We start from the raw sequence: 24,227 nt of genomic DNA, 5'->3' as shown, positions 1-24,227 counted from the left end.
AGCTTCTCCAAAGTTCAAGGGAGATATGAGTTGCTTAATAGTAGATACTAATTAAGTCAACTTTTTCTTTTGTTTTAATAATTCATTTTATAGATTAGTCATCGTAAAGTTTGTCCCAGGTTGGCTTCCCTCTTTTTACCCAGCATGCTTCTCAGTTACCTCACCTCACAGTAAATTCAGAGGACCCAAGGAATACAAACTTTTTGCACAGGCTTCCACAAAATAAGGTTCAGAAAGTAGGTTATAATGCTGCAAAAAAGTCAACATTATACATTTCTAACTAAAAATTAAATTATTTTGATGTGTCTGTACCACAGTTCTCTCTTGACATAGAAAAGAAAGTGTTAATATTAAATAAATTGTTTTAATTAGAACTTAAATACTAGGCAAATACTTGTTTCTCAAAATATGTGTTGAGAACCAGAAACAAGACAATAATTCAACATGATAATATATCATACAAATAAACGATTTTGAATAAAATAAAATCTAACTTAAAAGGAAAGTGTGTTGATTAATTTAACAAAAGAACTGCTTTCATTTTAATTATAAACTCTTTATTATTTGACATTTACATACATAAAGTATATATTTAACTGGATATTTTATACACACTCTAAGAAAGTATTCCAAATGCAAAATTATGATTATACAGTAAAACAAACAAGATATATCAAGGAAGCATGTGATTCAGTGCCAAATTTACAATCATATATTGAATATGTCACAATCCTTTTATTCCAAAAAATGTTCACATGAGAACTCTAAAGTGGGCAATTACTTGCCAAAACAATAAATGATTTTCATTATGTAGAACCTGGAAAGGGACACAATGCAAAAATAAAGATTCTTCAGAATTTCTTTATGTAGTTGCTAGTAAGACAACAGAACCAAAGGCTATGAGGACCTGTCCAAGTAGAATATTTATATTAAATATGCCTTTATTGCTTGCCGGGTAGAGGTGATTTGTCAGCCACTTTTGGTAGAAGGATGGCCCACTATAGACACCAGGAAAGTTTTTTCGACCACAGCCATATCCAAAACTGGTAATTCCCATTACAAAAAATCGTTTGTGTTCTGGTAAGTAGCACATTAATGGTCCACCACTATCACCCTATTAAAAAAAGTCCCAAAATAGAGTTAGTTACTTTTAGTAGTCTTTAAACAACAGTAAAGCTGGAATAAATGAATCACATTAAACATACATTTATACACATTTTCAGTATACCTCCAAGTTATAAAGATCCATAGATTTTCAGTTTTATAATCCAGCTCACACAGGAGGTATTCAGTCTGGTCTGGTATTTAGAGGAACCATATAGCTGGTGGGTAAACTTCCCATCTGCATAGTTGTGAACCAGAGTATCAGAAATCAAATAGTTTGGATTTTTTAGTAAAATTACTCAAGAGAAATATAATTTAGGAAGTATGCAAAACATTGTAAATACTGTTTATTAGAATACTTCTACTGCTTAAGGCTGTGTGTGAAAGGTATAACTTTAAGATACACGAGGGATTCTTTTAGGTGTGTGTGGTTTGCTAGCTAGAGGAGAGGAGTAAACTGGCATCTTGCAAGAGAAGGCATCTTTCTAAGTGTTGACAGTGACTGGTGCAGGATAACCTGAATAAATGACTAAGCCTCTCAAATAGTATCACAAATAACAAATCTCTATCATATTTTATAAGACTGTCAATGCACTGAAACACTATTACTAAGGACTATTAATCACTCAAAACAACAAGGACACTGAGATAACCGTTTCAGTGCCTGGAGGTTAAGGACTGTGTTTCGAAGGTGTTTTCAGATTCTCTGCATTAGGTAAGCATTGAATAATTATTTTCTGACAATGAGAATGTTTCACTTATGAATGTAATTCAATTAGATTGGACTCTTCACTATTTTACTCAGCAAGATTCTTAAGGAAAAGGACACAGGAAAGATAAACGCTGGGTTGCAGGAATCAAAATGAGTAGGAAAAGATCAGAGCATGGAGTACTGCTTGGGAGGGAAGTGCTGGTAGATTTAGAGTTAGTAAAGAAAAGAGGAATAAAGATTCAAAACGCACAAGAGGCAAAACAAAAAAGAGATAAATTGGACTTCATAAAAAGTCAAAAACTTTTGTGCTATAAGCAATAACATCAGGAAAGTGAAAAGATAGTCCACAGAATGGGAGAAAATACGTGCTAACCGTAAGTCTGGTAAGAGACTTATATCTAGACTATATAAAGCATGCTTATGACTCAATAATAAAAATATGAATAACTCAATTTAAAAATGGGCAAAGGATCTGAATAGATTTTTCTCCACAGAAGATATACAAATGGCTAATAAGCATATGCAAAGATGCTCAGCATCATTAGTCATTAGAGAAATGCAAATTAAAACTACAATGAGATACCACTTCACACCAACAACTTGGCAATAATCAAAAAGACAGACAATAGGGGCTGGCCCCGTGGCCGAGTGGTTAAGTTGGCGTGCTCCGCTGCAGGTGGCCCAGTGTTTCGTTGGTTCGAATTCTGGGCGCGGACATGGCACTGCTCATCAAACCACGCTGAGGCAGCGTCCCACATACCACAACTAGAAGAACCCACAACGAAGAATATACAACTATGTACCGGGGGCTTTGGGGAGAAAAAGGAAAAAAATAAAATCTTTAAAAAAAAAAAAAAAGACAATAATGGGGCCGGCCCGGTGGCGCAGCGGTTAAGTTTGCACGTTCCGCTTCTCGGCGGCCCGGGGTTCGCTGGTTCGGATCCCGGGTGCGGACATGGCACTGCTTGGCAGCCATGCTGTGGTAGGCGTCCCACGTATAAACTAGAGGAAGATGGGCACGGATGTTAGCTCAGAGCCAGGCTTCCTGAGCAAAAAGAGGAGGACTGGCAGTAGTTAGCTGAGGGCTAATCTTCCTCCAAAACAAACAAACAAACAAACAAAAAAGACAGACAATAACAAGTGCTGACAAGGATGTAGTGAAATTGGAACCCTCATACATTGCTGGTGAGAATGTAGATTCATATGAAATTTCCAGAATAGGCAACTCTATAGAGATTAGTGGTTGCCTTGGGCTGGGGGTGGGTAGGAAGAGAATGAGGAGTGACTTGTAATGGGTAGAGACTGCTTTTGGGGATGACAAAAGTGTTCTAAAGTTAGATTATGGTGACGGTTGTACTACTCTGTAAACACACTAAAAACCCATTGAGTTGTACACTTTAAATGGGTGAATTGTATCTATGTAATATATGTCAATAAAGATGGTAATGAATAAAAACAGAAAGAGATTCAAGGCAAATTTTGCCTAAGGTTGACCATGATTGTAGAAACAAAGGAATTAGGAAAGCAAGAGAATTTGGATTGTTGGAATAGTTAAAAAGGAGGAAAAAATAATTTAGTATTTTTAGTCTTATCAAGACTAAATTATCAATTAAGTCTTCACCAGGAAGTGACCAAAGGCCTTGTTCAAGGCCCCTTCCAGCTTTAGAAAATATTTCTCAGGAAAGTTATTTGGTCTTACCCTGCAAGTATCAAAAATTCCATCTTCATCACCTGCACAAAATGAAGTGTTGGGAATCATTTCTCCATAACTCTTAGCAGAATTACAAAAGTTTCGAGAAATAAAATGCACTTCTGCTTCCAGTAACATATTTGTAATATTACCTATTAACAAAAAAATACCAATAAATTATTTTGGAGAACAGGCATTTTGACAGTGATATAAGATGTTCATGTTGCAATGATTTTCTTTCCAAAGTGACTGATTCAACAATTATGTAAAATTATATCCATATATGTACGTATGTATGCCTAGGCAGATTGTGGAAGAATGTTCATCAAAATGTTAATTACAGTCCTCTCTAGATAGTAAGAATTTCAGGTTATTTTTATCTCTGCTTTCATATATTTCTTTAAGGTCTCACAAAAGGATCTATAGTTTTTATGAAATAAAGCTATATAAAATGGTCAAGGGCTAAACAGGTAAATGCCGAGGTCAATCTTTCTTATGTTGTAAGTGGTGAATAATTTTTATTAAATATTCTAATGGTGCTTAGTCTTGAAGGATGGTGGACATGAAAATAAAATTTTAAGATTGTAAATTCATGTACTTCTCTAACTTCTCTGGTAATTCCTGAACATAAAGTGGTTCTTTGCTATGGAAAAGATGGGAAAATACAAGACAACACTTCAGGAACCATTAAAAGATAGATCATTGTAAGATTTATCCATAGAAAACCTGCTGTACCAGCAGGATCCGATTCCATCAGCTCATCTCAGAGTTGCAGTTGTCACATGTGGTAGGTGAATATTTTGTGTGCCCTGCATCCTTCCCCAGCTTTTCTAGTAATAGACATTGTCTTCTTGGCTGCAGGTGGGCAGATGACCCAACTGTTGCATTCACAGAATTCCATTCTCCTGGTGACACTGATTGGTCTAGGGGTAACTATATTTGGTATAAGTCTAACCAATTAGAATACTTCTCCAGAATTTTTTTGATCTAGAGCTGCCAAAGAAGAAACTTTTCACCCTAGTCACAATACTGTTTAGCTATAAGCCCAAAGCAGCCTGCAGCCATAGTTCCAGCCTTATGAGGACAGGCAGCCTGAGAAAATAAAGTCATCATGCAGAGAGAAGAGGAATAGGAAATAGAAATACATAAAATATGTCCTAATGGCATTCAGATTCCTGGATCAAGGTTTCCTAAAGGCCAACCACACTTCTGCTATGCATTTAAAAATAATTAATTTAAAGTAATACTTCCTGCATATGAAAGAAAATATGTAACATATAGAATATAATAATGAAATGAATACCTGGGAACATACCACCCAACTTATGAACCTGAACAATACTAATAGAAGTGTGATATTGGTGCAGGTCTATTCAAAATCACCAGAGACTTTCAAAGTGGATAGAAGAGAGAGAGAGCTCAGAAATAGAAGTTTGGGTTTTCTCTTCTGCTCCACTGGTCACTTAGAATATCCTTACACAGAGGTGACATCAGCATCATGGTGGAGTGAGCTGTTCCCATAGTCTCTCCCCGCTAAGACACAATGAAAAGAATATTCATTAGCCAACACATGACACCCACACAGCACAAGAAGGTGTCTGAGAGATCCATACAGTCATACATCTGAAGGTGGGTTACTGGATCCCCAGGAAGCAGTGGAAGGAGGTGAATGGATCTCCTCCTGCTCCCAGTGGCAGTGTTCTACGGCACAGGACCTCATGCATTGACCAGCACAACCCTAAGAGGAAATGGGGGAGCAGGCAGGCCTCCACAGGAACACTTTTGCTTTTGGAATTGCATCCCAGCCCACAGGAATGCTCCACACTGAGGCAGCTCAGCCACCACATGGGTGCCCCCACTAAGCCCAGCAGCCCAGGTGGGCAGCCAGGGAGTGCGGAGCAGGCTCATGTGTGTGAAACAAAGTGCTCTTCCCATCTCGCTTGGCACACCGGCTTGTCCAGGGCAGTGGATCTGCATCAGAATGCCTGTACCTGCATGGGTGACCCACCAAGCATTGATGGCAGACGAACCCTATCAGGCCAGCTTCCAGTGGACAGGTGCAACTTCCAGCAGCAAATTCAGAAAACCCAGCTCCTCCCCACCTCCCCACTGCCCCCACTGCAGTGGTGGCAGGTGGAATCTGCAACCTGATACTACCACTATGTGCCAGCAAAGGTCTACTTCATCAAACACCATGAAGAAATAAATTAACACTCCAGATCAGAAGGAAAATGACAGGTCTCCAGAAAGCAATCCTGAAGCCACAGAAATTTACAATCGAACTGACAAAGAATTCAAAATAGTTATAATAAAGAAAGTCAACAAGTTACAAGAAAATTCAGAAAGACAGTTCAGTGTAATCAGGAATAAAATTAATGAGCAGGAGGAATTCTTCACAATAGAGATTGAAAATCTAAAAAAAAACAACAGAAATGCTGGAGATGAAGAACACAATAACAGATAAAAAAGCAATCTAGAAACCTTAAAAAACAGAGCTGACATTATGGAGGACATAATTAGTAATTTGGAGGACAGAAATATAGAAATGGTTCAGGTGGAGGAGGAGGGAGAACTAAGACTAAAAAAAATGAAGAAATTCTACAAGAAATATCCAACTCAATTAGGAAATGCAACATAAGGATTATGGGTATTGCAGAGGGAGAAGATGGGGAGTAAGGAGCAGAGAGTTTGTTCAAAGAAATAATAGTTGACAACTTCCCAAACCTGGGGAAAGAACTGGAATTACAAGTAAATGAAGCCAATAGAACTCTTAATTACATCAATGTAAAAAGACCTCCAAGGCATATATTTGTAAAACTGGCAAAGTCAATGACAAAGAAAAAATATTAAAGGCAGCAAGGCAGAAGAGAATAATCTACAAAAGCAACCCCTATCAGGTTTGCAGATTTCTCAACAGAAACCTTACAGGCTAGGAGAGAGTGGAATGACATATTCAAAATACTGAAAGACAAAAAATTTCAGCCAAGAATACTCTATCCATTGAAACTATCCTTCAGATATGAGGGATAAATAAAAACTTTCCCATATAAAGAAAAGTTGAGGGAGTTCATCACCACAAGACACCTCCCTCACAAGAAATGATCAAGAATGCCCTCATAACTGAAACAAAAAGGAAAAGGTTTACAAAGCATTGAGCAAGGAGATAAATAGACAGACAAAATCAGAAAATTGCAGCTCTCTATCAGAACAGGTTAGGAAACAATTATAACATTAAAGATAAAGGGAAGGAAAGCATCAAAACCAACTATAAACACTTCATTTTAATCACAAACCCACAACACAAAATGGAATAAGCTGTGACAACACCTTAGATGGGGAAGAAGAAAGGGATGGAACCTGCTTAGGTTAATGGAGATAACAGGCTATCAGAAAACAGACTATTTCATCTATGAGATCTTTTATACAAACCTCATGGTGACCACTAAAGAAAAAAATCAGAACAGAGACACAAAATATAAATAAAGAGAAAACTGAGAAAACCACTATAGAAAATCAACAAACTGAAATGACAGTCAGAAATACATGGGAAGAGAAACGAGAAATATAGAACAGCTGGAAAACAAGTGATAAAATGGCAGTATTAAGCCCTCATTTATCAATAATCACTCTAAATGTAAATGGATTGAATTCTCCAATCAAAAGACAGAGTGGTTGGATGAATTAAAAAACAATACGCAACAATATGCTGCCTCCAGGAAACACATCTCAGCTCTAAAGGCAAACACAGACTCAGAGTGAAGAGATGGAAGATGATACTCCAAGCAAATGGCAAACAAAAGAAAGAAGCTGTTGCCATACTTATATCAGACAAAGCAGACTTCAAGATAAAAAAGACAATGAGAGGCAAAGAGGGGTAGTATATAATGATAAAAGGGAGATTCCACCAAGAGGACATAACACTTACTAATATATATGCACCTAACATAGGAGCACCAAAGTACAGGAAGCAACTTTTTTATTTTTGAGGTGAGGAAGATTGGCCCTGAGCTAACATTAGTTGCCAATCTGCCTCTCTTTTTATTTTCTACCCAAAGCCCCAGTACCTGGTTGTATATCCTAGTTGTAAGTCCTTCTAGTTCTTCTATGTGGGATGCCACCACAGCATGGCTTGACTAGCAGTACTAGGTCCGTGCTGGGATCAGAACTTGCAAAGTCTGGGCCACCAAAGCAGAGCACGCGAACATAATCACTACACCACTGGGTTGGCCCTGGAAGCAACTATTAACAGACCTAAATGGAGTAATTAACAGCAACACAATAATAGTAGGGGACCTCAACACTCCACTTACATCAATGGATATATCATCCAGACAGAAGATCAAGGAGCAGTGGAATTAAATGAAAAACTAGACCAGGTGGACTAATAGATACATAGAAAACACTCCATCCCAAAACAGCAGAATACACATTCTTCTCAAATGTACATGGAACATTCTCAAAGATAGACTATATGTTGGGAAACAAGGCAAGCCTCAATAAATTTAAGAAGATTGAAATCGTATCAAGCATCTTTTCCAACCATAATGCTATGAAACTAGAAATCAACTATAAGAAAAAAGATGGGAAAATCACAAATATTTGGAGACTAAACAACACACTACTAAACACCCACTGGATCAATGAAGAAATCAAAGGAGAAATAAAAAAATATGTGGAGACAGACAAAAATAAATCATACCAACTCTTAGGGGATGCAGCGAAAGTAGTTATTAGAGGGAAATTCATAGCAATACAGGCCCACCTCAACAAACAAGAAAAATCTCAAATAAGTAATCTTAAACTAAACCTAACAGAACTAGAAAAAGAAAACAAACAAAGCCCAAAGTCACCAGAAGGAGGAAAACAATAAAAATTAGAGCAGAAATAAATGAAACAGAACCCTCCCACCTGGAAAATAAAAAAAGAGTAGGAAGGATCAATAAAACTAAGAGCTGGTTCTTTGAGAAGATAAACAAAATTGACAAACATTCAGCCAGACTCACTAAGAACAAAAGAGAGAAGGCTCAAATAAATAAAATTAGAAATGAAAGTCAAGAACTTACAATGGATACCATAGAAATACAAAGGATTATAAGAGAATACTATGGAAAACTATATGCCAACAAATTGGTTAACCAGGAAGAAATGGATCAACTCTTAGACTCATAAACCTCTCAAAAGTGAATCAAGAAGAAATAGGGAATCTGAATAGACCGATCACAAGTTAAGAGATTGAAACAGTAATCAAAAACCTCCCCCAAAATAAAGTCCAGGACCAGATGGCTTCTGTGGAGAATTCTACCAAACATTCAAAGAAAATTTAATACCTCTCCTTCTCAAACTATTCCAAAAAATTGGAGATGATGGAACACTTCCTAACATATTCTATGAGGCCAACATCACCTTGATCCCAAAGCTAGATTAGGACAACACAAAGAAGGAAAATTACAGGCCAATATCACTGATGACATAGATGCAGAAATCCTCAAGAAAATATTGGCAAACTGAATATGGCAATACATTAAAAAGATCATACACCATGATCAAGTGGGATTTATACCAGAGACATAAGGATGGTTCAACATCCATAAATTGATCAATGTGATACACCTCATTAACAAAATAAGGAATAAAAGCCACATGATCATCTCAATAGATGCAGAGAAAGCATTTAATAAGATCCAACATCCATTTATGATAAAAATTCTCAATAAAATGGGTATAGAAGGAAAGCACCTCAACATAATAAAGGCTGTATATGACAAACCCAAGCCAACATCATACTCAATGGGGAAAAACTGAAATCCATCCCTCTGAGAACAGTAACAAGACAAGGGTGCCCACTCTGGCCACTCTTATTCGACACAGTACTGGAGGTTTTGGCAGAGCAATTAGGCAAGAAAGAGAAATAAAAGGAGTTCAAATAGGCAAGGAAGAAGTGAAACTCTCACTATTTGCAGATGACATGATTTTATAGACAGAAAATCCTAAAGAATCCATCAGAAAACTATTAGAAATAATCAACAGCTACAGCAAAGCTGCAGCATACAAAAATCAATTGCATTTCTATACTCTAATAATGAACCAACAGAAAGAGAACTCAAGAATACAATCCTATTTACAATCACAACAAAAAGAATAAAACATCTAGGAATAAATTTAGCCAAGCAGATGAAAGACCTATACAATGAAAGCTATAAGACATTACTGAAAGAAATCGGTGATGTCATAGAGAAATGGACAGATATTCCATGCACATGGGTTGGAAGAATAAACATAGTTAAAATGTCCATACTTCCTAAAGCAATCTACAGATTCAATGCAATCCCAATCAGAATCCCAATGACATTCTTCACAGAAATAGAACAAGGGAGCCTAAAATTCATGTGGGACAACAAAAGAACCTGAATAGCTAAAGCAATCCTGAGAAAAAAGAACAAAGCTGGAGGCATCACAATCCCTGACTTCAAAACGTACTACAAAGCTATAGTAATGAAAACAGCATGGTATGGCACAGGAAGAGACCCACAAATTAATGGAACAGAATTGAAAGCCCAGAAACAAAACCACACATCTGTGGACAGCTAATCTCCAACAAAGGAGCTAAGAACACACAATGGAGAAAGAAAAGTCTCTCTATTGCTTATTTTTAATTCTACTTTTTTATTTCTTTAAGCAATTCACATATACTTATTTTATATTCTATACCTAAAATATTAATATCTGATATCCTTGGGGAGCTTAATCTGTTGTTTTATTTCTGTTGATTTTCATTATTATGATTTGTTTCCTTATATGTTTGGTGATTTTTCTGAACGGATATTTGGTTGATTTTAATCAGTGGGAATCCTAAGTGCCTTCTGACTTGGTACGACTTTAGCTCATTAATATGTAATATATATTATCATTTCATATATAATATATTCATATATAATGTTTCAATGATTATATATTTTAATTGTCACAGTTGTTTGGTTCTTTTTCATAACTCCTTACTTTTTATTCATACTTTCAAGCACATCTTTTATTTCTTATAACATATTAAACATTTTTTATATTGTCTAATGATTCCAATATCTAAAATCTTTGCAGGTCTTATTCTGATGTCTGTTATTTCTGCTGACTCTCACTCATAGTCCGTTGTTTCCTTTGGGGTTTAGTGAGTTTTAAAGTTATAATCCATTCATTTTCATTGAAACTTTGATGAAATTCTTCGAGGTCTTAGATGAAACTGAATTTCTATACAAATTATTTGCATTTGATTTTCTGAGGCACCTAGAGACATTAATGGTCTAGGACCTATTCAAACTAATTTTAAGCTTGACGCTTTCTAGTCTACTCAGAGTGATCTTGGGCAGCAAATCCATATGAGTGCTATTTGTAGTTACGTATTTTCTGGGAAATTTCCTATCTTTTCCCCCTTCTATTAAGCAATTTTTCTAGCAATCCTGGGGCTGGTGGTAGGGGTTAAGAATGCTTTGGTTATATCCGGTTCATTTTTTTTTAAAGCTTTTTATTTCAAAATCATTATAATTACAGCTAGTTGCAAAGGTGGTCCAGTGAGGTCCAGTGTACTCTTTACCCAGTTTCCTGCAATGGTTATATCCATGTAACTGAAGTATGATATCAAAATCAAGAAACTGACATTGGGACAATGTGTGTATGTGTGTAGTTCTATCCGATTCTGTTGCATGTAGTCACCATTATGATCAAGATACAGCCCTATTCCATCATCACAAAGATCTCCTTCATGCTACCTAAACTTTTGACCTCCAGCAACCAGTAATCTGTTCTCTATCTTGATAATTTTGTCATTTTGCAAATGTATAAATGGAATCAAATATGCGACCTTTTGAAAAGAGGTTTTTTTCACTCAGCACAATGCCCTTGTGATCCATCTAAGTGGCTGCATGTATCAATAGTTAATTCCTTTTAACTGCTCAGTAGTATTCCATGTTAAGGATATATTGTAGTTTGTTTAATCATTCACATATTGAAGAACATTTAGAGGTTTTTTTTTCCAGTTTTTGGATATTACAAATAAAGCTTTTATGAACATTTGTGAATGGGTTTTTGTGTGGACATACGTTTTTATTTCTCTGGGATAGATGCCCAGAAGCGTGGTTGCTGGGTCATATGGTAAGTCTATATGCACGTGTATGTTTTTAAGAAACTGTATCTCTCTTGTTTGGTGCATACACATTTAGGATTGCTATGTCTCCTTGGTGGATTTTCCCTTATATCATTATGTTATGTTCCTCATTATCTCTTGTAATTTTCTTTGCTCTTAAGTCTACTTTATCTGATGTTAATGTAGACATTCTTGCTTTCTTTTCTTTTCTTTTTTCCATTCCAGCTTTCTTTTCATTAATGTTGCCATGGTATATCTTTTCCTGTCCTTTTACTTTCAACTTACCTATATCATATTTGAAGTGAGCTATGTATATATGAACTACATACTGGGTCATGAGTCTCACTCATTCTTAGAGTATATCCCTGGGGCTCCAGCTTTATGGGAGTCTCCCCACACACACTTGAGCAGGTCTTGTCCTTTAACCCTCTCAAGGCCTATGAAACCATAGAAATTGATATTCAATGTTACCAATTTGGCAACTACCCTCCAGATGAAAGCCAGCTTCAGTGCTCCAGTTATCTAAGTTCCCATCTTCACACTCAATCCTTGATGTATGTATTTTCCCTCTTTAATAGTTTTCAGCGAGAAGGTTGGTGTGTATGTAATCTATCATGTTGCTGGAGAGCCAACTTAATCCTCAAAACAACCCTCTGATAGGGATTATTGTTCTCATCTTACAGATCATGAAAATGTATGACATTGTGAGAGATGATATAGATAGTGGAAACACATGAGTTTTGAGGCAAGCTGACCTGGGCTTGAATTTTGACTCCTCATTTAGTTAGCTGTGCAACTTTGGGCAACTTATTTAACCTCTTTAAACCTGTTTATTCATCCATGTTATAGTATTTCTCATATTGTTGTTGGAGGACATTAAATAAGAAATGCATTAAAATGCTTAGCACTTGTTAAAAGTACCTAGCCATGAATAAATGGTAGTTGCTGCTATCATTGCTGTTCTAATTGTTGTTAAAGATTCAATAACTTGCCTATGGTCATGCAGCTGGCACACAGCAGGGATGAGATTCAGACTTAGGTCTGTGGTTCTAAAGCCCATGCTCTTTTCCCTACACCATATTGCTTTTCTTATCTTCCTTAGAAAGTACTCATGGAGGAAAAAAGAAAAATAATAATTCACAGATCTTTCATACATTCATCCCTATCTTATCTAAATAATCCACAAATATTTAAATAGCCAGGTTCTGGGGGTAATAGAAAAAGAGTCTCAGCACTTGATCCTATGTATTGCTAACTAGACTTTGATTCCCTTAAGTGAAGTTTGTACTTAATGTAGTACTTAGATATTCAGGCTTTAAAATAAAAAGACCTGGATTTGAGTGCCAGCTTCTCAACCTCTAAGATCTATAATTCCTGGTCTGTTAAGTGGGAATAATAGCATTAACTCTCTAATAGGAATATTGGGAGGATAGGCTAAACTAAAGTAATATATTTAGAACAGGGTCTGAAACATGGTAAATGATCCTAAATGGTAGCTGTTGTTATTACCAAAGGCAGAGATCTATTTTCTATGTTTTTTTATTCCTCCCATTAGCTCATTCCGTCAACAATTAGTGCCCCTTTGTGCACTAAAGAAAATACATGGCAATCAACCTGTTTGATACTCAAGAGGACATCAAATAAAAAGGACACTAAATTTGATTCCTTACAGCCAGAAGCTTTTTATTTAAGATAAGCAGTTCTGCCACAGAGCTGGCTCCATCACCTATGAGTCTCAGAAACTACAGAAACACTTGGAACCATCATTCTCTCTGAGAATGTCTAAAGGTTCAAGTATCTTGGCATGTATGACCAGAAAAAGTTTCTCTTTCTGCTTTGGAGGATAATTTTCTCTCTCCTACAAGAAAGGAAAAATACAGACAAGAAAAAAAGACATTTCTTTTGCACTGGTTTATAAAGTCCTATGGTTCAAACTCATGATATAAAGAGAAAAAGAAATATATAAAAGGGTTAACTCTCTTCCAATAATCAGGAAAATTTGTGTCAGTAAAATTCATATTATAGTTACCTTCTTCTTCTGTTCTTCCCCAGCCACTTATAAAGCACCTTGTGTTCCAGTCCAGGTTTTGGAAAACTCCAAAAGGTAGACAAATAGGCTGAATATAGTCATTGTACTTAACTGCTTTTTTTAAATGAAAAAGCGCAATATCATTTACATAAGTTTCCAAATCAAAAAATGGATGGATAATGATTGCTTTAACTTTTATCTTCTTTGTGTGAGGATGACTCCTATTTATGTTATTGGTTCCAATCACAGCTCTCCACATTAAAGGATCTCTGAAAGAGAGTAAATGTTCTTATTATAAACATGTTTATTTAACTAAGTAAATATTCTTAATCTCCCACTAGCTTTTGTTTTTCTCATGTTAGATTAATAACCAAAAAATTTAATCCTACTTTCATGTGACATAAAGTCACATCAAATAAAAACTTAAATCTCATGCTGTAGGAAAAGAGCAAAAGATAATGAGACAGAAAGGCCAAAAACAGATTCAAATACATGAGAATTTAATATATGATTGAGGAAGCACTTCTTATCAATGGACAAAAGGATGAATTATTCAATAAATGGCATTGGGACAATTAACTAAATAACTAATTTGAAAAGTGAAATAAAATTAAATCCCTGAAAAACACTAAAATAAACCCCAAATGGATTAAATATTTAAACACGCAAATCCTCTTAATAAAGACTTCCTATCTCTTAGAGATACATAAAGTGGTATGTCTGAGATTTGCTTCAAAATAATCAGAGGGGGAGTTGGGAGGACAAAGGTAAAAAAGGATCGGGCATGAGTTGATAACTTGAAGCTGGGTGATGAGTATATGGGAATTCACTAAACTATTCCCTCTACTTTTGTAAATTTTTGAAATTTTGGAAGGAAACATTTGGATATTAAATCAGCATGAGAATTTTAAAAATTAAACCAGAAAGAAGATATAGGTGAACACGTAACATTGACATGAGAAAAGACATTATACATTCCAGTCGACTATATCTCTATGAAAAGCACAATTCTGCCTTTCGTAATTCTATCTGAGCAAGTTGGAACATTCCAGTGGACTGTATCTCTGTGAAAAAGGACTTCCTAAAGCACGACACTAAATATAAAAACAAGAAGGAACTAATGAATCTTGTCAGTCTTATCAAAAAGCAAGCAAAACCAAACCAAACCAAAAAGTCTTCTGTAGGTCAAAAATTAACAAAAACCCAAGTGGTTAATAGTTGTTACATCTGGAATTAGATTGGGAAGAAGGAACTTTTACTTTATACACTTGTTTACAAACACTGAAATTCCTTCCCACCCTTCAAATTGGCAAAGTTTATGTGTGTGTTTGATGATAATGCTCAGTATAGACAAGAGTGAGAGGAACAAAGGTAGTCTTATTCATTGTGGAAAGTATAAATAGATGGGCCCTTTGGCAGTGTATATTAATAACCTATAAAAGTTGCATTGTATTTGACTATTATAAATTTCTAGAATTTACCCCAAGGAAACAGAAAATATTTGGCTGTCTTAAAAGTGGACTTAGGGGCCAGCCCGATGGTGCAGTGGTTAAGTGCGCACATTCCACTTCTGCGACCGGGGTCTCGCCAGTTCAGATCCTGGGTGCGGACATGGCACCGCTTGGCAAGCCATGCTGTGGTAGGTGTCCCACATATAAAGTAGAGGAAGATGGACATGGATGTTAGCTCAGGGTCAGTCTTCCTCAGCAAAAAGAGGAGGATTGGCGGCAGATGTTAGCTCAGGGCTAATCTTCCTCAAAAAAAAAAAAAGAAGAAAATAAGTGGACTTAGAAACCTCTGAAAAAGTTTGTAAAATTTTTTTAATGTCCTAGTTCTATTTTGTTTAAAAATAAATTACTGCTTTAAACTACTTTGACATAATGTTTCTTTTCCAAACTTACTGAATTTATATATTTTTTGAATTAAAATTTTTTTCCACTTTTATTGAGATATAATTGATGTATATCACCCTGTAAGTTTAAGGTGTACAGCATGATGGTTTGATTTTTATATACTGTGAAATGATTAGTACAATAGGTTTAGTTAACATCCATTATCTCATATAGATACAATAAAAAAAAAGAAAAAAATTTTGCCTTGTGATGAGAACTCTTAGGATTTACTCTTTTTTTTTCCCCTTATTGGCACCTGAGCTAACAACTGTTGCCAATCTTTTCCGCTTTTTCTCCCCAAATCCCATCAGTACATAGTTGTATATTTTAGTTGTGGGTCCTTCTAGTTGTAGCATGCGGGACACTGCCTCAGCATGGCCTGACGAGTGGTGCCATGTCTGCGCCCAGGATCCAAACTGGTGAAACCCTGGGCCACCAAAGCAGAGCACACAAACTCAACCTCTCAGCCACAGGGCTGGCCCCAGGATCTACTCTTTTAACAACTTTCTTATATATCATATAGCAATGTCAACTATAGTCATCATGTTGTACATTACATCCCTAGTATTTATTTATCTTATAACTGGAAGTTTGTACCTTTTGACCATCTTCTTCCAATTCCCTCTCCCCCTACCTCCCCACCTCTGGTAACCACAAATCTGATCTCTTTTTCTATGAGTTTGGTTTCTGTTGTTGTTGTTTTATTAGACTCCACATATAAGTGAGATCATATAGTATTTGTCTTTCTCTGTCTGACTTATTTCACTTAGCCTAATGCCTTCAGGTCCATCCATGTTATTGTAAATGGTAGGATTTTCTCATCTTTTTATGGCTGAATAAAAAATTGCATATACATTTACCACAACTTCTGTATCCATTCATCCATTGATGGACACTTAGGTTGTGTCCACGTCTTGGCTACTGTAAATACTACTACTATGAACATGGGGGTGCAGATATCTTTTTGAGTTAGTGTTTTCATTTCCTTTGGATATATTCCCAGTAGAATTGGTGGATCATATAGTAGTTCCATTTTTTATTTTTTGAGGAACCTCCATACTGTTTTCCATAGTGGCTGTACCAATTTATAGTCCCACCAACAGTGCCCAAGGTTTCCCTTTTCTCCACATCCACATCAGCATTTGTTATCTCTTGTCTTTTTGATGAAAATGGCCATTCATATATCTTCTTTGGAAAATTGTCTATTAAGTTCCGTTTCCCATTTTAAAAATTGGATTATTTGGCTTTTTTGCTATTGAGTTGTATGAGTTCTTTATATATTTTGGATATTAACCCCTAATCAGATAGATGGTTTGCAAATATTTTTTCTCATTCCATAGGTTGTCTTTTCACTTTGTTGACAGTTTCTTTTGCTGTGCAGAAGTTTTTTAGTTTGATGTAGTCCCACTTGTCTGTGTGTGTGTGTTTTTTTTTATTTTGTTGCTTGTGCGTTAGGTGTGATTTCCAAAAAGTTCTTACTAATAGCCATGTCAAGGAGTTTTTTCCTATATTTTTTCTAGAGCTTTATGGTTTCAGGTATTACATTTAAGTCTTTAATCTATTTAGAGTTAGTTTTTTTGTGAGTGGTGTAAGATAGGGGTCAAGTTTCATTCATTTACATGTGAATATCCAGTTTTCTCAGCACTATCTATTAAAGAGATTGTATTTTTTTCACTGAGTATTCTTGGCTCCCTTGTCAAATATTAATTGACTGTATATGCATGGGTTTCTTTCTAGACTCCCAATTCTGTTCCATGGGTCTATTTGTCTGTTTTTATGCCAGTAGCATACTGTCTTAATTACTATAGCTTTATATTATAGCTGAAATCAGGAAATGTGATGCCTCCTGCTTTGTTCTTTCACAGGATTTCTTTGGCTATTTGGTGTCTTTTGTGGTTACCTATAAATTCTAAGAGTGTGTTTTCTGTCTCTGTAAAAAATGCCATTGGAATCTTGATAGGGATTGCATTGAATCTATAGATGGCTTTTGGTAGTATTGGCATTTTAACAATATTAATTCTTTTGGTCCATGAACATGGGATACCATTCCATTATTTGTGTTTTGTCTTTTGACATCAAAAGAAAAAACAGATAAATTGGGCTTCATCAAAATTAAAAACTTTTGTGCATCAAAGGACACTATCAAGAGAATGAAAAGACAACCCATAGAACTGGAGAAAATATTTGCAAATCATATATTTGATAAGAGATTAATACCCAGAATATATAAAGAACTTTTGCAACTCAGCAAACAAATTTATATATCTGATATGGGACAAATATCTAGAATATATAAAGCACTCCTACAACTCAACAGCAAAACCCAAACAGCCCAATTCAAAAATGGGCGAAAGACTCAAATAGACATTTCTCCAAAGAAGATATACAAGTGGTCAATAAGCACAAAGAGAGATGCTCAACATCACTAGTAATTAGGGAAATGCTAATCAAAATCACAATGAGATACTACTTCATACTCAGTAGGATAGTTATCATACTAGTAGTATAAATGTAAGAAGTATAAGTGATGAACTAGAGATATGGAGCCTGATACTCTGAATCTAATTCTAATCAGTGGAGAGTATTGGGAGACAGAAGAAACATATTTAAGAGATAGTGCACAGAGAGAGTCAACTAACTCTCTGGGTAATGGAGCTGTTGGTGATGCTGTTATCTGAGAAAACAGAGAAGGTATAAGATGAGAGGAAAGACAAAAAAATTCTATTTTTGGACTTGTTGAGAATGTGGCTCCAATACATGGTGTATAGCAGGGAGCTAGAAAAATGACTTAGCTGGAGAGATTGGGAGTTGCCAGCACATGGTGTTGCTGAAACAGAAGTAGATGAGACATCTGTAGGAAAGAGTACAGATGATAAAGAAGAGGATAAAAGGTGGAACCCTAGAAAATATTGCCATTTAAAAGATGACAAAGACTCATCAAGGAAGAGGAAAAAAGAAAAATAAAAGAGAGTGGTGTCTTAGAAATCAAGAAAAGAGATAGTTTCAAGGAGAGCAGTGGTCAACTTTGCCAAATGGTACAGAGATCAAATAGGATGGGGACCGAGAAGAGGCATTGGATTTGGCATAGAGGTGAATCTTTCATAGTGTGTTTTGGCCACAGAAATCAAAACGCAATTGGGACTTTATGAGTTACTGCAGATGAAGCAAAGGGGAATCTTCCTTTCAAGGTGTCTAATAGTGAAGGGAAGAACAGAAACAGGTAGAGTTTGTTTGTTTTTAAAATAATGATGAGGTGACCTAAACATGTTTGAAGGCTGTAGGGAAGAAACAAGAGGAGGAGAATGAAAAATACTAAAGAAACAATGAGGTATAATGAAACAGCATAGGTTTGAGACCTAAGAATTTAAATCAGTGGGCTGCCACTTAACAGCAATGTGATCTTGGGCAAGTTACCAAATCTCTCTGATCTGTGGATTCTTCAAGTGTAAAATGGAAATAATAGCTGTCTCAGAGGGTTGCTAGGAGGGCTTTTTTTAAATACAGAATTATATATAACATCCTTTGACAGTACCTAATCTCAGCAGGTCTTTGATAAATGGTTGTTATTAGAAGGAATAAGAGATAATTGATGATACAGGGTTTAGGAAATGAGAGGCAGCAGGAATAGAAGGGGGCAGAGTTGAGACAGGAGGAAGACAGGAGGAAACTCCTGAAAAGTAGAGACTATGCCTCAATAATGTCTACTTCCTCAGCACCTAACCAACTCCCTAGTATATAACATATATTCAGTAAATGTTTGTTGAGTAAAGGGGTAAAAACATCAATAAGATTTAGTCTTGCGAACTGAAAGTGGAATATGAACATTATCTTCAAATGCTTGGAAGAGTAATTAGGTTTAATATATATGGCTTCAGAAGGCAGAATGAAAACGAACACATTTAGTTTAACATAAGCAAAAGCTTTCTAAGAATTAAGGCTGTGGAAAACTGAAATAAGATTCTTTCCAAGATAGCAGTTCATCATCACAAGAGGTGTTTCAAGTAGAGAGCCACATGTTGTAGTTATGGTTATGTGTGTGGGTTTTCATTCTGAGACACCTGGATTTGATCCCTGATTTTGTTGCTTTCCAACTATGGAACCATGAACAAGGTACTTAAGAATGCTGAAGTCTCAGGGTCTCCCTACAGCAAACAGTAGTTGTGAAGATTAGTGGGAATTATGTATGAAAAAATGCCTGGCTCAATACACTGAAGCAATAATTATTTCAGACTAGAGAACCTTTTACTTCAATATTCTAAGAAGGTTTCACATACAGGACAGAGGACTGAATCAGAGCATTAAAATGCCTCTTTGAACTCTAAGATTCTATGACAATATAATAAAGCTATATTATTTGACCAAGGTCCTAAATCTAGTAGGTTTTGGAAGCTTACTTAAAGCTACTTCACAAAGTGTCAGCGGAGGACTAGGATACAGGTCTTCCTGCTCCAAACTCATTGTTCCCCCCACTGTGTCAAAGGAACAGACCGTAAAGGCACAACGTCAGGACTTAGGTGAGAAGAGCTTTTCCAAGAATCTTCAAACCATACCAAGCAGGCATTTCCTCCCTTGGTTTAAGGTTTGAAAGCTGTTGAAAAGGAGTTTTTAAAGACAGCATGTTAGAAAGCAGTTGTAAAACACCCACACCTGAAAGAACAAAATTGATTCCTAACTGAAACTTTTTTCTATATCACTTTCTGTACTCTTGGTTTAGACTTTAGTATCTTCTCATTTTTCTAATCTCTATTCTTCAAAAGGCCAATTTATGGAACTGAAATGCATGTTTTAAAAATATAATATACAGGGGCCGGGCCAGTGGTGTAGTGGTTAAGTTCATGCACTCTGCTTTGGCGGCCCACAGTTCGCAGGTTCAGATCCCAGGCAATGCTCATTAAGCCACACTGTGGCCACATTCCACATACAAAATGGAGGAAGACTGCTACAGATGTTAGTTGGGTGACAGTCTTCCTCAAGCAAAAAGAGGAGGAGGATTGGCGACAGATGTTAGCTCTAGGCCAATCTTCCTCGCCAAAAAAATAAATTAAAAAAAATATATATATATAAAATATATAGATTAAAACTTTATGTGCCCCATCAGGGTAGTTGCCCTCAATTGAATTTTGAAGTTGCTGTTAGTTCCTCTTAAAGACTTTTCATTCTTCTCCAAGACAGCTGTTCTCTTAAAAATGAAAGACTCTTTAAAGGGAGACTATATGACAGGCACCATGGTTTCCCAAAGGATTTATCTGAGTTTCATATTAAATGGTTAGGAGGGTTATAAAATTCTATTCTGAGGTAAATCCTGTTTCTCCAAGACAAACATCATCCATAGACTCAATAAACATTTATCATGTCTCCTGTAAGTAGGCCAAGTCCTATATTAGTACCAGGAATACAAAATAACACATGTAGTCCTTGTCTTCAAAGAACGCATGAGCTAATGGTGGGAAAGACAAACACATTGTTACACTATAATAACCTTAAAAGCTAAAAGAAAAACTTCATTATTTAAAGGAAAGTTCAACAAACTCCAACCCACAACTCAGATCTGGACTGTCTGCTGTGTTTATACAGCCCACTAACAAAGAATATTTTTCACACTTTTAAATGGTTGGGAAAAACCTAAAATGACAAAATAGCATTTTGTTCAAATTTTAGTGTTCATAAATAAAGTTTTATTGAATCACAGCACACTCATTCAATTATGTATTGTCTGTGGCCACTTTGGTTCTACACTGGCAGAGCTGAGTAGCTGTGACAGAGACCATACAGCCTGCAAAGTGTAAAATATTTACTATCTGTTCAGAAAATGGTTGTTGACCTCTGATTTAAAGCATTTATTTCAACAAATATTTAGTGTACTACATATAAGGCATTATGGCTACTTGTAAACATATGGCTTAACTGAACATAGCTGAAGTCAAATGGTCCTCTACCACTTCAAAATATCCCTTAACAGAAATGCAAATCAAAACTACAATGAGATAGCTCCTTGCACCCATCAGAATGGCTATAATTAACAAGACAAGAAACAATGTGTTGGAGAGGATGTGGAGAAAAGGGAGCTCTCATACACTGCTGGTGGGAGTGCAAACTGGTACAGCCACTATGGAAAACAGTGTGAAGTTTCCTCAATCAATTAAGACTACACCTATCATATGATCCAGCCATTCTAATGCTGGGTATTTATCCAAAGAACATGAAAACACAAATGAGTAAAGATACATGCACCCCTATGTTCATTGCAGCATTATTCACAATAGCCAAGACTTGAGAGCAACCTAGGTGCCCATCAAGTGACAAATGGATAAAGAAGATGTGGTATATATACACAATGGAATACTACTCAGCCATAAAAAAGATGAAATCTTGCCATTTGTGACAACATGGATGGACGTGGAGGGTATTATGCTAAGCTAAATAAGTCAGAGGGAGAAAGTCAAATACTGTATGATCTCACTCACAAGTAGAAGATAAAAACAACAACAAACACATAGAGACAGAGATTGGATTGGTGGTTACCAGAGGGGAATGGGGGAGGGAGGAAGGTGAAAGGGATGATTCGCACATGTGTGTGGTGATGGATGGTAATTAGTTGTGGGGTGGTGAACATGATGTAATCTACACAGAAATTGAAATATAAAGCTGTACACCTGAAATTTAAGTAATGTTATAAACCAGTTACCTCAATTAAAAAAAAAAAAATCCCCTAAGAGAATAAAATAGGAGTTGAGTTCTGAATACATACCTAGACTGCTTAGTGCAGTGGGCAGCTGTGAGGACCCACCTATCTTTCACTAAGCTTCCCCCACATATATGAGTAGGAACTTTGCCAGATTGAATCTGCAGGCTAACTATCCATGGCCATGCACCAGCTTGAGCTTCTGTGCCCCCTATAATCCGAGATCCTTTCAACACATTGGCAAGGGGTGCTGTTCCACAATCTAGAAATAAAAATGATATATTATTTGGACTGAACATCTAATCATATGTATTACTTCCTAATCTTAATATGGTAATATAATCTTTTAAATTCCTATTTAAAAACTGATCATGCAGGGCCAGCCCCTGTGGCCTAGTTGTTAAGTTCAGCGTGCTCCACTTTGGCGGCCCCAGTGGGGTTCAGTTCCTAGGCCTGGACCTACACCACTTGGACCTGAGCCACGCTGTGGTCGTGACCCACAGGCAAAATAGAGGAAGACCGGCACAGACGTTAGCTTAGGACAAATCTTCCTCAAGCAAAAGGAGGAAGATTGGCCACAGATGTTAGCTCAGGGCAAATCTTTCTCGGAAAAATATCAAACAGAAAACAAACACCTGATAAAGCAAGCTGAATACCTAAAGGCATGCCCATATTTTGAAAAGAAACATCTTAAAGGAGAGCTAAGACAAGCATGCCTTAATTGATTACTTACAAATAGAAAGCCATTAAATCAATACGATTCATTACTTTTAAAACTCGGTTGCCTTAAAGTATAAAAATGAGATAAGTTTCTCTATCCAGATATCACTTTCTTCCGAGTGAACTGGCGATTAAAGAGCCTAGGACTGGTGGATCAAGAGTTCAAGTTCTAATACTTCCCATTTAACTTGTTGGATTCATTTTTCTCAACTGTATTATGGAAAGGTCACCTAATAGCCCTTTCAATTCTAAATTACAATTAATTATTAATCTGTAAAATGGGAGTGACAAGCCCCAGATGTTTTGAGGAGCATGTATGCCACCCTACACAAGTGTATGGCATTTCTACTCTTACTACTACTACGGTCATCATTATAATTGGAGTGCACAGGTCTATAAATTTTCAGTTAAAGGCAGGTGGAACAACAGAAGAGGAGGAACCCAAATTGAACCAGCTGAGAAGTGGGGAAAGGCAACAGAGAGCGTCCACAGAGAGGAGCAAGCCGGTACTGCCCTTGGCTTTCCATCCTTCCTCTTCCGGATCCTGGCGCCCCTCCTGCTCCCAGGGCCTCGCACGCCGGGCCTCAGGCGCCATCGCCGGCCCAGCGGCCTGTTCCCGCCAGGGGCTGCGCCTCCTCTCGGCAGAGAGCAAGTGGTGTTCCGAGCAGACAAGCGAGCTCCCCACAAACAACAGCGCGGCGCTCAGCAGTCCCGGCCTCATTTTGGACCTCCGGGGGCAAGATGGCGGCAGGCATCCCCACCCGCGCCGGGCCGGCGGGCTCGGGCCTGGGCGCCCACGTGTGTGAGGCAGCAGTGGCGGCCGGCGAGAAGAGCCCAGCACGCGAGGCAGGCGCCGTGCCTGCGGGGGCGGGAGCCTGGGAGGCTGGCGGAGTTGCCCGGATGAGGGTGTCCCCGCCCCCACGTCCTCCAGTTGGCGTCCACTTACACGGAACGGATCTATGTGAAGTGGCTTGCCGTCAGCTAGGGTCTGGGGTTTCGTTAATTGGCGATACTTTCCTGGGCCGGATCCACACGCTTAGACAATACAGTAGGACCGTTGTGGTGGGAGGGGAGGTGCTGGAACCATTGGGGGCTACTAGCTCAGACTTGTAGGGCCAGGAAGGCTTCCAGAAGCAAGGGCACGGAAACCTAGGCCGGTAAGCTGGGGAAGGGAGAGAGAGCAGAAGCCAAAGCAAGTGAGGAGGTTGGGATTTGAGACAATAGAGCCATTGGGAGGAACTCAATATGTGTGATACAGATTGAGCTC

At 37.2% G+C, this 24,227-nt stretch overlaps 1 protein-coding gene across 1 annotated transcript; it reads right to left on the bottom strand.

Moving 5' to 3' along the window:
- Positions 1–629: 629 nt before the first annotated feature.
- Positions 630–23,752, bottom strand: TMPRSS12 (transmembrane serine protease 12). Its single transcript, XM_070494195.1, has 5 exons — positions 23,471–23,752; positions 22,307–22,502; positions 13,667–13,935; positions 3,516–3,658; positions 630–1,114 (listed from the first exon to the last, which is right to left on the bottom strand). Exons 1-5 carry the CDS (start codon positions 23,679–23,681, stop codon positions 863–865), a joined length of 1,071 nt encoding a protein of 356 aa, XP_070350296.1. The 5' UTR covers positions 23,682–23,752; the 3' UTR covers positions 630–862.
- Positions 23,753–24,227: the final 475 nt, after the last annotated feature.

The sequence above is a fragment of the Equus asinus genome, chromosome 22 (genome assembly GCF_041296235.1).
Source record: "Equus asinus isolate D_3611 breed Donkey chromosome 22, EquAss-T2T_v2, whole genome shotgun sequence".
Lineage (NCBI taxonomy): Eukaryota > Metazoa > Chordata > Mammalia > Perissodactyla > Equidae > Equus > Equus asinus.
The sequence above is the reverse complement of the archived record's forward strand: the minus strand, read 5'-3'. Positions and strand labels throughout refer to the sequence as shown.

What these genes read in the sequence shown, in the direction of transcription:
- TMPRSS12 (XM_070494195.1), bottom strand. Translation starts at nt 23,681, where the DNA reads ATGAGGCCGGGACTGCTGAGCGCCGCGCTGTTGTTTGTGGGGAGCTCG. An exon ending in AGGATGGAAAGCCAAGGGCA is followed by an intron (nt 22,503 to 23,470) that starts GTACCGGCTTGC and finishes TTTTATTTCTAG; the next exon opens with ATTGTGGAACAGCACCCCTT. An exon ending in CACTGCACTAAGCAGTCTAG is followed by an intron (nt 13,936 to 22,306) that starts GTATGTATTCAG and finishes ACTCTCTTTCAG; the next exon opens with AGATCCTTTAATGTGGAGAG.